The sequence below is a fragment of the Ascaphus truei genome, chromosome 18 (assembly GCF_040206685.1).
Source record: "Ascaphus truei isolate aAscTru1 chromosome 18, aAscTru1.hap1, whole genome shotgun sequence".
Classification (NCBI taxonomy): domain Eukaryota; kingdom Metazoa; phylum Chordata; class Amphibia; order Anura; family Ascaphidae; genus Ascaphus; species Ascaphus truei.
The window spans coordinates 11,489,986-11,505,179 of NC_134500.1; the positions used below are offsets into that span (position 1 = coordinate 11,489,986).

Consider the following 15,194-nt stretch of genomic DNA (forward strand, 5'->3'; position numbering starts at 1 on the left):
AAAACATTAATGTATTGATGTAATTTTCTGTGTCTATGATTTTAATAACATTCCATAGTTGGGACTTGTTAGATGTATACACTATGGACTGCTTTGTTTTGAGCACTGCTGTTGTCCTTTGTATCCAGATGTTGAACACACTGCATTCGGAGTGTGGATCTAGACATCTGTGTAGACATTAAGTCCAAATTGCATTGACTTTGGCCTAAGTTCTAGTTTTATTCATAGTAAATCAAAACACTTTAGTATACTTGGAATGGGATTCTGTATGCAGTGATGTGTACTGGAGAGGTGACTGCGGTTTGGATTTGGCAGCTTGCAGTTGGTTTTTATTTAAGTAGGAAAGAAATGGGCTCAGTAGGTGTAATTCTTTACTTTGCTCATGCAGCCTGAGAACTGGTCAATACGAGTAGTCCGACTACTTTTCTAATATGATCCAAATGCTGGACATACAGATTAGCCGTGAACCCCAGAATTGCTGTTGCAGTGTGCGATACTGTAACCGCTCTGAAACTGCGGCCGCAGAGCCAGAAAGGTTTTATGGTCATCACCAAAAAATTAAACCCCATTAGATTAGCTTTGACAGAATTTGCCACTAATGAGTATTTGCTGGTGTCGTCCTTGTATGTTAAATGTAGATGGGCACACGTTGTATTCACTGTCCATATATGTGAAGCCTCACCCAGAAGACATGTCCAACTTATTGTAGACTACAATGTCTCTTTGTCTTAGGCTGCGCTTATAGTGCCTGGCGACGCGACGTCGCTCCGAATCAAATACATTGACTCCGTCGCAAGCGCTTATAGTAAGCACGACTGAGCGACCCAAAATTTTGAAGCCGGGTCTATTTCATTTTTTAGAGTCAGTCGCCACATGTGACTGTCTCTCTAAACCAATCAGAGACTGCGGCCCGCCCGCTTTCGTGATATCGCTGGCGACAGTCGCTGAAAATCAAATGATAACTTTCGTTGGTGGCGACGGGTGATGTCATCGGTCGCGTCGCCGTTGCCAGCACTATAAGCGCGGCCTAAGACAGGTTGTCCCCTGATTAGCATTTTGTGGGTTACAACTTTTGCTCCACATAAAGATAAACTCAGCTGATTCATGTTAGAAGTTGAATTGCATCAGTTAACCCCTGCCTTGCTAGCAAGGATACATGGACTGCCTGTCCCAGTAATCCACACAAGTGGTAATTTTTATTTACTATACACTACAAACACAATGTGCAGGTCTAGCTTGGTCTTGCTGCCATAGGCACCTTTCCAAGGAAACTACAATTGCACACTAAATTTTATTTCCATCTAAAAAGATTTCATTTACAGCATCAAAACCAAAATGTCCATCTCGAGAGACACTTAAGCAGCAATCCATGCGGGGGTGGGGGGGTCCTCCATATTTCAGCTCCGGGTTCCCGCTGCTTCCAGAGATTACTTACCTCCGTAGTAGGTGCCGCTAGCCTCTCCAGCTCACATCCAGGGATCACATTGTGATGGATTTTCAAAGCTCCTCTGTTCTGCGAGCCAATAGGATGCCGTGACGTCATTCGGTGTGGCTTCCTATTGGCCCATGTGACGCTGGAGCTTTAAACGGCAGAAATCTGCAGAGAGATACCGGCACCCCTTTCGGAGGTAAGTATCTTTGGAAGCCAGGGATCCCCAGAGCTGAAATGAATGGGGTTCCGCTACGGGACACCCCTCTGCTTCAATTTTAAATAAATAGAAAACCAACATGAATGGCTCCTTTTAAGATGTTTATCCAGCATATTACGTTACATTGGTCGCACTATATTAATTGCAACTTTTCTGCAAATAAAAATATAAGATGTTTTATTTTTTAACAAATTGTCAAGTTGTCGGTGTGTAAGTTTCCTTCCCAACAGCTGTAGTTTTGAGAGAGAAATTTGAGCACATGGAAATCGGTGAAATGTAAAACTTGGGAATTTAGTTGAATTCCTCTTTCTTCTCTCCCTAGACACATTTGCAAATGAGGAAAGGATTTCTCCATAAAGCGAAGGCTTGATATTTAGCAACAGATCTGTGCTCCGACCTGGCTTAGTTTGGTAAAAGCCAGTGTCCCCTGGCAAGTGATTATCTCAATAAAATGATTTCCAGTGAGAGAGGTCAAAAGTGCACCTGGCCTAGACAAGTGGCCCCATGTCCCACGCTCTGGATTGCTAGTGTCACTTGTTCCCAGTAGCAACCGTTTCTATTCTAAAGAACATACAGAAGCAAAAAAACATACCATTAAAAAACGTGCACCCATAACGTCATCAGACTCACACTGGAGCGGTGTTATGAAAGCATTATTTCCAGCACAGTTCCACATGATTCGAAACCTTTAACCATCCCCATGTTTGCTATTTTTGCTGTAAAATGTTGAACGTGTATGATGGAAACAAGACTGGCAGCGAAGTGTTTTAAATGTCTGTGTATCACTGTTGTGATGCAAATGATGACAATCGCCATAACCATTATTATGTTGGCGACTAAATGAAGTGTTAAATGCCTCCCGTTCTGTTATAATAATGGGGATTGCCATGCCCCACTTCTGGTGTTTATCAATGTCAAAACATTAAAAACCCTAAATGGATTAGGTTTTAAAGAAATCAAACCCAGAAGTTGGGTCTCCATGTGAGCACTTGAAGGTTTTATTTTTGTGGGACATTTTCCCATTGTTCATAGCACGAGATGAAACAAATAATAAAATGGCATAGCCAGATGTTTGTCCCATGTTGGATCCCGTTCAGCGTATAAACCAGCAATGGCAGATCTCCACTGGCAACTTGATAACTTCTGTGGAACATGTTCCTCTTTCCAAAGTGTTATCTACCATTGAAATGTAAGGTATCTGCTAGTGGGTAGCTATCTTGCCATTGAAGTGGTAATAGTACCAGATAGTATTACTTAGCAGTAATTCTACCTAGTAATACTAAGCATAGAGTATTTCTGAAGGTATAATCTCTTAGAGGTGCAATCCCATATCGCTGGTCAGGAAAAATAAACACTCGTTAAAAATGGAAGTGTCTAATTGGCTTTCCTAAACAAATATAACCATTTTAATAACACGTTTTGGCAGCTTTCATTTCATATGGGCCTCTGAAAGGGGCGAAAGAGTGTGTCCGTGAAGTGTTTTCTTTCCCCTTATCCCACCCCCGTCCTTATTCGAGAACTAACAAGTATAGGAGATGGGGGGATAGAGGGGAGTTCTGGCTGTACGAGCACTTGCAGATTACGGTGGCATCAGATGAAATCATTCCCCTCCCGACTCTTTGCTCGCCAGGTTTACAAACAGACTTTAAATTATTTTAAAATGTGTATGATTTGGGTAAAAAAAAGACAAATGCATCAGTCACCTGGATGTAATGCCAACATGTCACCGCCATTAGTGATCAGTCACCTGGATGTAACGCCAACATGTCACCGCCATTAGTCATCAGTCTCCTGGATGTAACGCCAACATGTCACCGCCATTAGTTCACTTTGGCCAGAGATGGGATTGCCCCTTTTTTTAAATTAACGATTTTGCCTAGACATCGTATCTTTTATTACCGATCTCGCCCCTTCACTGACGCTACTGCAAAGAACGCTGTTTTTAAAGGGCATTTCCTCTTGCCCAACCTTTGAGGGTTTTTGTTTGAATAAATACAGCCGTTCTTTGCCTTTTTATGGGCAATGCAGTTATCTAAGCTGGAGATGGATCCGTTCTCCCGTGATCGGTGAAAATGCCGTCTTCCTGGGGCACGCAATATGGCTGCTGTCTTCAAAAGAGGCAGCGCTGTGGCTTCCTAAGTGACCCAAGGAAGATGAATTCATTAAAACTCATTAAAAAGGGCATGAAGTGTAAACAAATGTGCAATACAATGCAGTGTTCTCTCATAATACTACACAACTGCTTTATTAAAAACACACACAGGATTGTGACTGAAATGCTGCTTTCACCTTGCCTAACTCCTCCACCTTTCAATGCTTAGGAAATTTGCAATGCTGTCATTGTATGACCCTCCCAACAGAGAGCTGATCTACCCACTACTCTTTCCTAAATATCACTTTATAGCTTCAAATCAAGCACAAGGATGTCCTCATTTGCTCATGTCCATCCTGGTCTTCCACTTCTCCCTCCTGATTATTTCTTTCCCCCCCCCCGCCCACCCCCCTCTTCCATTAACACTTCTTCTACTTGATGCTGTTTCTTGCCAAGACACTAACTACATGAGACCATCTCAATGTGCACTACTTTTTATTGGGATTACAACTGATGTCAAACATGTTCCCTTTTCCCTTTTCTCCCCCTCTTACTTCTTCTGTCTCTGAAGGCAGCAGGCTCCCTGGAGTGAAGAGAAACCGCCAGGATTTAGACTTTTGTCTGCTCTCAACAGGTGAACTTTTTCTATCTGTAGCCCAGCGCAAAAAAATCTTTTTGTGATTTGATTAGATTGCTGAACAATTTCCTTTTAATTGATGTATTTAGCAACAAATCGGGTTCTGTCACATGAAGGATAGTGTTAGAAAAACAACAATATCATCATGATTGCCCTAATCTGCTTTTGAAGATGTAATTCTGCTGAAATGTGATGCTGGTTGTGAGTTGTTCATAGAGGAGATGATGGCGTACAGCGCTTTCCGAACCTCGTGGCTTTCTTCTTCGTTAGAAGGAAACCCGTGTTCTAACTGTGCTGCCAAAGAACAAAAAACCTATGAGGTTTCGAAAACTCTGTACACCATCATTTAAGCTATGAAGACCTGTAATGTTTTCCCCTAGACAGTAGGACAACCCACATCGAATACGCTTCTCCTCAGGACCAATACGGCCACTAGACGTTTGAACTACTTTCTGAAAACTGAAGGGTCGCCATGAGCTGTTACACCAAACATCTGCTACTAGCCTTTAAGTCCATGCTAAAGAATGCCTTTTTTTGTCTTTTGTTTGCTGTTGGATTTATCGGATTCTTATAATTTGTAGACTATTTTTATGGAACTCCGTTCAAAACGAGCATACAAAGTGGTGGCCATAGATTTGGCAATTGGACTATGACACAGGTGTGGCAATTGCTTCCACTGATGGAGAATCAAAAAGGGCCTTTTTTTCAACGCAGAAGGATTTATGAAGTAGGACAAACACGGGTAATTCTTAAAGTGCCAGATGAATCTACTTTGCAATCCCATTGCAGGTTAAGGGGATCAACTGCGAGTGTTAAATACATTCATCTGGATATTTGCTATATACCTGGAGAAAACATTTCTGAAGGAAGAGAAGCTAATTCCAAATTTGCATTCAATATAAAGCTGAAGTATTCAAATGATTTTAAAATGTAATTTAGTTTTTACCTACTGCCGACAATCCCTTCAGAACAGTTCTTGCTTAATAGTTGCTGGGCACCTAGAAAAATATTCAGATAAATACAAACTGTTATCAGACTGCTGTGCACAGTCCTTCCTTTAAAATGACCAAAATAAGCGCATCAAAGGGAAGTATCTCAACACATCCAAGGAAAATGTATAAATGTACATCACAGTTTGTTTTCAGCCTTAAGCAGCAAGGGCTGTGTGGTCGCTAGTTCTTTGTTTACCAGACAAGCAAGAGTTAATCCATCTGGACGTTGTCCTTCCCTGTAAGATGGTGTTTTCCCATGGGTTGTCTTGCCACTCAAAACAAAAAATGTTGCCGGGAGACTGTTCATGTGACCACAATCAAGCACAACTCTGACCGCGGTCCTCTGGCTCCCAGAGGAAGTTTAGGGATGATAGCCAAATCTCTCTGCTGCTTTGCTCCTTTAAATTTGACAACCGTGACTTTCTGTTGGAACTGCACCAGCACTTGAAGTGGGTGATAACGTGAGAGTTTTGAATCACGGGTGGGACTCCAGGTTGTCCCTTGTATGTTGTTTCGAAAGTAGTGGCTGCCGTTTTTTAATTACACGTACCGATGTTGCAAGATTTGCTGTCCCTAGCACCGAAGCTGAAAAAGCGATGCGGTGGACAGTGTCTGTCGCGATCTCCCTGCGTGGATGCCGTGCTTCTGAATGCCCCTCCCCCACCCCCCGTTAATCTTATGGTGCCGTGGACGTGGGACTGCGAAGTCTTACTATATCGATATTTCCACACCTTGGCATTTTCTTCTGTGCCCTGTGTGCGTTTTCTATCTGTTATTGAACCAAGATAAATATGTGACACAAACAAATGTGCACAAACATTCAGGTCCAGAAAGGTACAATCGTCACCTCTAGAGTAGGTAATGGGACCCCCGTCATATCACATCAAACTTCTGTGTGTCATTATGTTGGTATCCCAATAAAACATAAAGAGGTTCCATTTCTAATGCCCTCACATTTTCGTTTCAAGAAATGGCAAATATACTTTTTGTTCTGGTTGTCAACATATCAATATTTTTATTTTCTTGGTTTTATGTTAGTAGTTGACATAAAATGGCCAAGTTCGTCATGTTACTCCTATCATCTTTGTATCCAGCAGTTTGGCATTCTGAGTAGTACTGTAAGACTTGTAGCTGAGTCCTTCACGTCTCCCGAGTCAAAGACGCAAGAAACCATCGTACTGTCTCTCTTAACCTACTTGTTTCCTTCTCAGAACGAATTCGGACTCAGCCCTTCACACCAGCGCCTCAAGTAACAAATTGCAAGACCCGTTTGTGGGAGGAAACCAGTCTGCCTTGCGAACCCCCAGACCTTCACAACGCAACAGTAAGATATCGAGCATTTTCGGGCTAACGCCACAAGCGTGCTCCGGCCCATTCTCGCATATAGCAACAAAATACCTGTGAACCTTTCTAGTTATTTACAGCTAATGTTCTTGAGCCATCGTCCTGGTACCTTAGGAGTCGTATTGACGTTTATGCCTCAAGTAATCCACGGGCTATCTTTTTACAAAGTCCTTCGGACTGCATCCTTTGAGACCCTTGACCCAAGAGTGTACATTGAGAAGCTTAGGACTTGCTATTTCTGTTCTCTTAAATGAAAACAAGCTCTTCTATGCTGATGTCTGCTCTTGTCCTGATGATGAGGTGTCAGGGCATAGCTATATTTGGGACTAGAAGTGTATTCAACATGCCAACCTCGCATACCATGGTAGACACAGCTTCTCTGACCAGATCATTAAACTGTTAAAGCAGCAGTCCACCCTACTTTCAGAAACTTCAATCCATACCATCAGTAGCTGCTGTTGACCATTTGGTGTATTCTGCAATTATCTCGTTAGTGTTGTACAAAAGTCATTACGAGCTTTGTTTCGAGGAGGGAGATGAACTGCTTGAAATAAGTTAATGGGAGTAAAAAAGTGAATGACCGAATAGATGTCAGCAACTTTTATGAGCATAACAGTGCTGAAAACATCCTATTAGGGCAGTGTGGCCAACTCCAGTCCTAGGGCCACCAATTAGTCAGGGTTTAAGGATATCCCTGCTTCTGCACAGGTGGCTCAATCAGAGTGATTGAGCCCCCTGTTCTGAAGCAGGGATATCCTTAAACCCTGACCAGTTGGTGGCCCTAGATCAGGGGTGTGCAAACTGGGGGGGCACGAGATTCTCCGAGTGGGGCGCGGCGGTTACAGGGGCCCCGCGCTCTTCCCGAAGGCATTTAAGGGAAAGGCCGGGAAAGCGGCGAAGGCCTCTCTAACTTTACTACCCTTGGCGCAGGCGGCTTCTGGCGCTGTCGCGGGGGTCAAAGTGACCTCGTGTTGCCATGGCATTAATTTAAATGCCGTGGGGAAGAGCGCGGGCCCGCTGCAACTGCCGCACCCACCCCCCTTGAAAAATCTTGCGCACCCTGCCCTAGGGGACTGGAGTTAGTCACCCTCGTATTATGGGTTGGCTGTGAAAGTGGAAAAGTTCTTGCGTGACCATTTATATTGACTGACGCGTCACTCCCTATCAATAGCTCTCCCCTCTCATCCATCACCCCAGCACAGTAGTTTTATATATTTTTTATGAGGTCAAAAACAGGAGGCAACGTTTTTGGTGATTGCAATGAGGTCACAAGACACTGTTAACATAGTTTATGCCAGAGGGAACTTTAACACTTTTGCATTCTTAACTGCAAACTGAAGAAGGTGAATTTTAACCATGCATATCAGTTGTAAGTTAGCAGTTTGAGAGACTCGGACATTGCTATGTAATATACGTGCAGTGTGTGCAAATTGTAACGGTGGCGGAGCTTTCCCCCCCACCCCCCGTAGGTTATTAGGTGCTGCAGTAACTGCAGATATAAGCTAAGGTAGTACTGTATATCCAACTTTTTAAAGAAGCCACGAGCTGCGTCTCGCTCCCTCTAGTGTTTGCTCTGAGTTCTGCATGGGCAAGGAAATGTTGGTTCAATTTTGCTGATATTCAAAACCAGGGGTTTGCAGCCATTTTTTTTTTTTTTTTTTTTTGCTGTGCGACAACCCTTGTTGAATTTGAAAAACAATCTGCCTCCTTTTACATCAATCTGCTCCTTGTCAAAGATGCATTAGTCTGGTTTGGCTTTTTTTTTTTGCAGCTATTTTTTGTACGTTTCCAAATCTTTGACGTACTGCCTTACAAGTCTGTTAAGCGCCAAAGGGTTTAGGACATGGGGATTTGTGTGTCCTCTTTCTCATTATCCCAGATCTAAGATTGGGGCTAATGATAAAGGATGGCACTTTAAAGCTGTCGACCAAACTATATCCTACATGTTTTTTTAAATTTTTTTATTTTTTTTAATAAATCAGTTTTGTACTATGAGAAAATACTTGTAGCATTTTTTTAAACAACTATGGAATTTGTAATGTATTATAATACAACAAGCATTTTTTGTTTCTATAGCAACCATTTACAAAGTCATATCCCCTTCCTCTTCTGAAACAGGCCCTGGCACACACCTTTTTTGAGCCCTGCCCTCTCTAGCAGTGCACCAATTGTATCTAGTGACCAACTGGTCACATGATCTTCCCCACAGAACTTTGCATCTTTGGTCCTCTTCTGCTGCACTCTGCAGCCATTTAGTGATTCTTCGTCGATCGATCGGCAACTTTAGTTATTTATAAAATGTTTTACCAGGAAGTAATACATTGAGAGTTACCTCTCATTTTCAAGTATGTCCTGGGCATAGAGTTAAGATGACAAATAATACATGGTTACAAATACAGTTACATAAGTGAGCAGGGTTAGACATTATATACAAGACATAGCATGCACAGTTAGAGATAATATATATTATAGACGTATGTAGCAGTTACAGACCAGATTAAAATGTGAGACAGCTTTAGTTTTGAAAGAACTTAAACTGTGGCGGCTGTGAGAGTCTCCGGTCGATTTTGTTCCAGTTGTAGGGTGCACGGTGAGAAGGAGCGGCCGGATACTTTGTTGAGCCTTGGGACCATGTGGTAGGGGTGAGGAGCTTGTTCAGGTAGACGGGTAGCTTCCCCAGAAAGTGTTTGAAGGCAAGACAGGAAAGGTGAACTTTGTGCCTAGACTCATTGTCCATTACTACGGTGTGTGGTGCATATACCTGCTGGCAACAGGAGGGCTGAGTCATCCGCCGATGGTAGTGGGGACACAGGACCAGGCTTCTGGGGTTCTTACCCCACATATCTCTTTAACAGTGCAGCGCCTCCATATGCCGTAGGCTCCAGTAACTGAAGGTGATCTCCCACTTTAGAACTTATTACCTCTTCCCTCCCCCCTCCCCCAGTAAGGTCACACACCAGGCAGGAGCTATATAACACGAACGGTTTATTGTCTTCTGTACAGCCCTGTTACACGGCAGGCTTCTGCCCGATGCAGTACTCACAGCTCTCACTGAATGATGGTCCCTGACCGGGACCGTCACTACAGGCCAAGGGCACCCGCAGCCGTTCTAGCTCTTACCCACCTCCCAAGCAGAGGTATGGTCCACACTCACACTCCCCCCCGGAGGGATGAGCACATGGGAAGGCCCCAATCTCAGGCTCCCAGTTGTGACCTGCCTTCCTCAGATGGAGAAGGACACTACTAACTGTAGGCCGGTCCTGCCCTTAAGTACAGCCAGGAGGCGGGCACCCCGTTGTCCCAGCTACAACAGGATGTACCACCCCCTGCTGTCACTCAAGTGCAGTACCAAGGGGAAGGGGAAAACCCCCATACCAACTACTGGCAACCTGATTGTACCAGGGATTACTGCCAGCCCAAGGGCAGAATAGTAGCCATCAGGTGACCTAGCCCAAGGGCAGAATAGTAGCTATCAGGTGACCTGGCTACATATCATTGTGTGTATTGCATTGATGCAGATATTAAAGGGGGGAGGGGGGGAAGAAATTGATTAACAAATTATAAAATGTTAAAAAAAAAGTCAGCTTGGACTGCTGCTTTAAGACATACAAGACTTCTCATTTAAAGCCAGAGTATAGTCAACAGGAAAGATGCTGATCTGTAACTACACCGAGAAATAGTCTTACTTTCTTATAGAAAAAGACTTTGGGAGGGAGGGGGGGCGGACGAGACGACATGCGGTCACCAGCAAACCCCAATCTAAGTAACAAAAGCTGTGTTCTCTCTCTAAAGCATTGTCCTGTGTAAACTTCAGTAATGCTTCTCTAATTACTCTGCAAGGACAAGCCGAACCCTCGGAGGCCCTGAATCATTTACATGAGAAACGGTCACTGTCGCAATTCAATATTCTGTGACACAGTGAACAAGTAAATCTCCAGTGGTTTTATAGTTCAACTAGTTATCATTGTTGCCCAATATACAGCCCCACAAATGTGCACTGCCCATAAATTAACCTCTCCAATGCCAGCAGGGCTTTTTATTACATAGGGTTGCCTGCTCCTCTTTTAGTTTAAACCAAATATATTTGCATACAGAAAATGGTGAGGTTTAATTTAATCCAGATATTCCTATATATGATATATTTGACAAATAACAAATTAAATATGTGTAGCACAGCACCATGCTAAAATCACATATTTTAGTTTAAAGTAGTTACTCAAAAGGGGTCCGAACATTGATTAGTAGTTATCAAATGTTAACAGCCATTCACTCGGATGTATGTTGGCGATCGGTAAATATGGTCTCTCCTTGGCTAATCGACTGCAAACAGGACGACATTGATTTGAACGTTCTGAGCATGCAAGAACTTTTCCACTGTCACAGCCAGACCATAATACAGGGGTGGCCACCTCCTGTCCTATAGGGCAGGGTGCGCAATCTTTTCCCCCCTGCCTGCTCTCCTCCCCTGCTCGCGCGCCCCCCATATCCCTCCCTGCTTGGCTCTGGCGTGATGTGACGTCACGTTGCCATGACGGCACGTCACTGAAAGCCACGGTAAGTTGGTTAAATGCCTTGGGGGAGAGTCCTCAAGGGCCACCAACAGTTCAGGTTTCAAGGATATCCCTGCTTCAGCACACGTGGCTCAATGACTGAGCCACTGGCCTGTTTCGTGGTCCTTGCGGACTGGAGTTGCTCACCCCTGGTATAGAGCATTGGGGTGTGTGTATATAAGCACACGTAAATAATTAGTAGTGAACTATACAGGAGAGGCCAACTTCAGTGCTGAAGGGCAACCAGCTGGTCGGGGTTTAAGGATATCCCTGCTTCAGCACAGGTGGCTCACTCTGTGACTGGTAGAAGTTGCTGATATCTATTCTGTGTCATTCACTTTTTTACTCCCATTTACTTATTTCAACCAGTACATCTCCCTCCTATCATTTAATGATTCATTTGTCCAGTGCTCGATAATATATAATTATTCATCCAACACGCGCATGCTTTTTCATCTCCTTCGATGCCAATTCATTTGTTGTCTTGCATCATTCTTTCATTGAACCACTCCAGGTTCTGTTCATTCAGCGGATGCCGAGCACCATTCATTCTTTTATTCAGCTGTTTCCCATTAGTTGATTCATTCAAATCAGTGCATGTCCCACTCATTCTGTCATTCAAATGGTACAGCGTGTTTCATTTGTTCAACCAGTGCAGCTTCCTATCCGTTTTTCCATAGTGGAGTGAAACAGGCGTCCTTGGCTCTAACGTAACGGGCAGTTTTCTTTCCTTTTATTTTTAATGGTAAATAAACGCCTGCATCAATGTCCATTAAACTACAACAGTTGGGCAGCAGTGCTAAATCAGTGAGTTTTCCAGAGCAGTGTTCCTTAAGAAAATAACCATTGGCACTGGATTTCTTTGGCACGCCATATAAAATAACACAACGCCAGCCGCAGAGCACTGGGCTAAATTCAGAGTTGCACCTCCGTCCTTTAAAAGATGAGTTTGCATCTTCTATTTGAGGGTGTAGAGGGAGAGGGGGGTTGGCCCGGTATTAAAGGGGTTGCACCCCATATGGCCACCCCCTGACCTCACCAGGGAGGCAAGGGGTTAACTGGACTGCGGTCCAGGAATGTGGTTTACACCTTGTCATGTCATGAAAATGTATGTTCCCCTGTTCCCATGTTTCATTATAAGCCTGTATTTTAATGTTTTAAATTGCATTTCTGTATCTCCAGTTCTGGAGGTCGCAGAGAGTTGATATTTGGCCAATGTGTGGAGTCACTGTAGGCATTAAGAACTGGCAAATTTCAACCCACTGAGCCCACCAGAATGGAACTTATTAATGTGTAGATATTAAAGTATATATGTATGGTATTTTGGATCTGCTCTGAAAATGCAGACCATCTGCTATGCTAATAGGTCATGAAGGGCAGCCGGCTGATTGAGCCTAAGCACTGTGATCAAAAGTTAACTGCCTGATTGTTTACACCAAGTACTAATCAACAGACCAAGTACTAATCAACAGACTCTGCCACTCTAATTGTTACCTGAGGGTGGAGAATCATCAAACTGGTGTGGTTTGTAAGTGTTATGTCTACACCTACAAACAATGCAGATACTTCATTTGGTAGACTGGTCGTTGCCCCTGATTTAATTATGGGGCTTCCCATAGAGTCCAAGTACACATGGGCTAATTAGCTGGGGGGCATGGATTAATCTGTGTCTCCACGTTAGGGATTGGATACAGATAATTGTTCACCAATAGTCTGTATTCAATGTTAAGAATAGGGTTACACAGGTATATAAACTGTGTCAACCGTACAGTTTTTAGTTGTTCTTCTGATTCCACCTGGAATGTCACCGGATTGCTGGAAAATTGCTAGCTGATACTTCTCCATCCCCCAACCCTAAGTAAGTGTTACCTTCTTGTCTGTTAATTGTACTATATTGATGTGTTCACCTTTTTAAGGAATAAATTATATTTTATTATATCTAAGCCTCGTTCAGTTCAACCCAGATATTTGGTGTTCATTATATCTTGTCATAAGCTACCGTGACAGAGGGGTGCTCAAAACCCCCCCCCAACAGGTCAGGTTATAAAGATATTCACAGCTTCAGCACAGGTGGCTCAGTCGAAGACTGAGTAGGGATATCTTCAAAACCTGACCTGTTGGGGAGGAGTTGAGCACCCCCTGTTCTAGTTCATGAAGACGTCTCAAAGATTGTTCCTTTGAATATTAGATAACGCTGTTGGCTTTTCGGAGTTTTCCTTGATCAAGCTCACTTTAAGCTAGGAAGGGGTTGCCAAAATAACTCTTAACATTTTAAAGGTATTGCCAGATAGGGGGGCGTTTGGTTTTTACTGTTAAAGTGAATAATCTTGATATGCATGTTTTCTTTCTCTTCACAGCAAGTTTACACGATGGCGAGATTGAGAGCTACGGGGAAGGTAGTCAGCATGTTTGTTCTTTGTTTCATGACCTTATCTTGCAATGCCATTCATGAGGGGGGGGGGATCGCGGCCATGACGTCACGCGGCTAGTTCGCCCTCTGGCTGAACCGCAGCCGTGACGTGGCCTATGCTCGACCGCCGCGCCAAACGACAAAAATCTTGTCTTATGGCCAAGGTGGTCGGTCATCGCGCCTTGTGCGTGCACGCAGTAGCGCAGCCACTGGGGACCTAGCCTATGATTACTTTTGGTAAAGCACACCCCTAAGAACCTCATTATCAGTAAAGTGTGGTGTGACATCTTATTCTCCACATCATCCAAACCATGAAGTTACCACAGTGGTGAGAGGCCAAGCACTATTTAGGTGACGCAGTTTGACTGTAGCTGCAGTTTTAATATGTTCACTGCTGAGGTCATACAAGGCTCTTCTCTAATGTGAGTTGCATCATCCATAGATTTATCCTGAGCAATTGCATTCATGAACAAAAACTCTGCAAGAGCTTTAGTGGTGCAATCTTGGGATTCCCAAATATCTCCAATTCCACATTTAGTATCTGAACTATGAGATTACACAAACTACTGTAGTGTGTGTGCGTGTGCGTGTGTGCGTGTGTGTGTTTGCGTGTGTGTGTGTGTGTGCGTGTGTGTTGGTGGGTAAAAAAAAAAGTGGCAAAACCCCTCCACCGTAAAGCATATAGCAAATGGAAATTTTACTGTGTATTCATGTGCATGTCTTAGACAGGTCTGCAACCCCGCCTTTCACTATTATCACACAGCGCTTCCACTGCAGCTAGGGATTCTGGGAAATGACATGCAAATGAGCACACAGTGCCACCTTTTGCTTCAAAACCATTTAACATGGTCCCCTATAAGCTTATGCTTGCTGCATTTCACAGCTTTTTAGCACAGCCTCGGTTAAGATGCATAGCCAGTAAACCTACGCACAGACAGCTGTTTTAACCATGTGGGTCTCATCAGTGTGAGGCTGGTTATTCTGGCTTTGCAATTTGAAGCTTGGATAGGTATCCACCACACACACAGCTGTCTGTGGGTAGGTTTACTGACTATGCATCTTAACCCAGGCTGTGCTGAAAAGCTGTGCATGTGAATGTGCTCACAAGTGATCTTTTTATTTGCTATATGCTATATGGTGGAGGTTTCTTGTTGCCTTTTTCACCCACCATAACTTAAAATGTGTATGGTAAATCCTACAGCCTTGAAAATGGCAAAGCCAGCAGTTGAACCAACTTCACACTACTGATACCCATTAAGGTTGAAACATGTCAGAGTGGTTTCTCTGGCTTTGCATCTGATTCCCATGCTGTGCTTAAAAGCTGTGTTAACAGCGAGCATTATCTTATATGGGTTCCATGTAAAATGGATTTCAGGCAAAAGGTGACACGGTGTGCTCAATTGCTTGTCATTTCCCAGAATCCCTTGCTGCAGTGGAAGCACTGTGTGCTGGGTGATAATAGTGAAAGGCAGGGTTGCAGACCTGTCTAAGACATGTGAATGTGCTCACAAGTGATCTTT

The 15,194-nt window shown here is 43.6% G+C and overlaps 1 protein-coding gene across 7 annotated transcripts in view; it reads left to right on the forward strand.

The window, feature by feature from the left end:
• The window catches only part of CRTC3 (CREB regulated transcription coactivator 3), a 65,001-nt gene that overhangs the window by 36,077 nt on the left and 13,730 nt on the right, over nt 1-15,194 (forward strand). For 5 of the 7 annotated variants that reach the window (XM_075575530.1, XM_075575529.1, XM_075575533.1 and 2 more), the window contains exons 5-7: nt 4,313-4,375; nt 6,582-6,694; nt 13,622-13,660. In XM_075575530.1, coding sequence (XP_075431645.1) covers nt 4,313-4,375; nt 6,582-6,694; nt 13,622-13,660 — 215 coding nt within the window. The remainder of the gene's footprint in view (nt 1-4,312; nt 4,376-6,581; nt 6,695-13,621; nt 13,661-15,194) is intronic. The other 2 variants (XM_075575532.1, XM_075575535.1) reach the window with 1 other exon arrangement.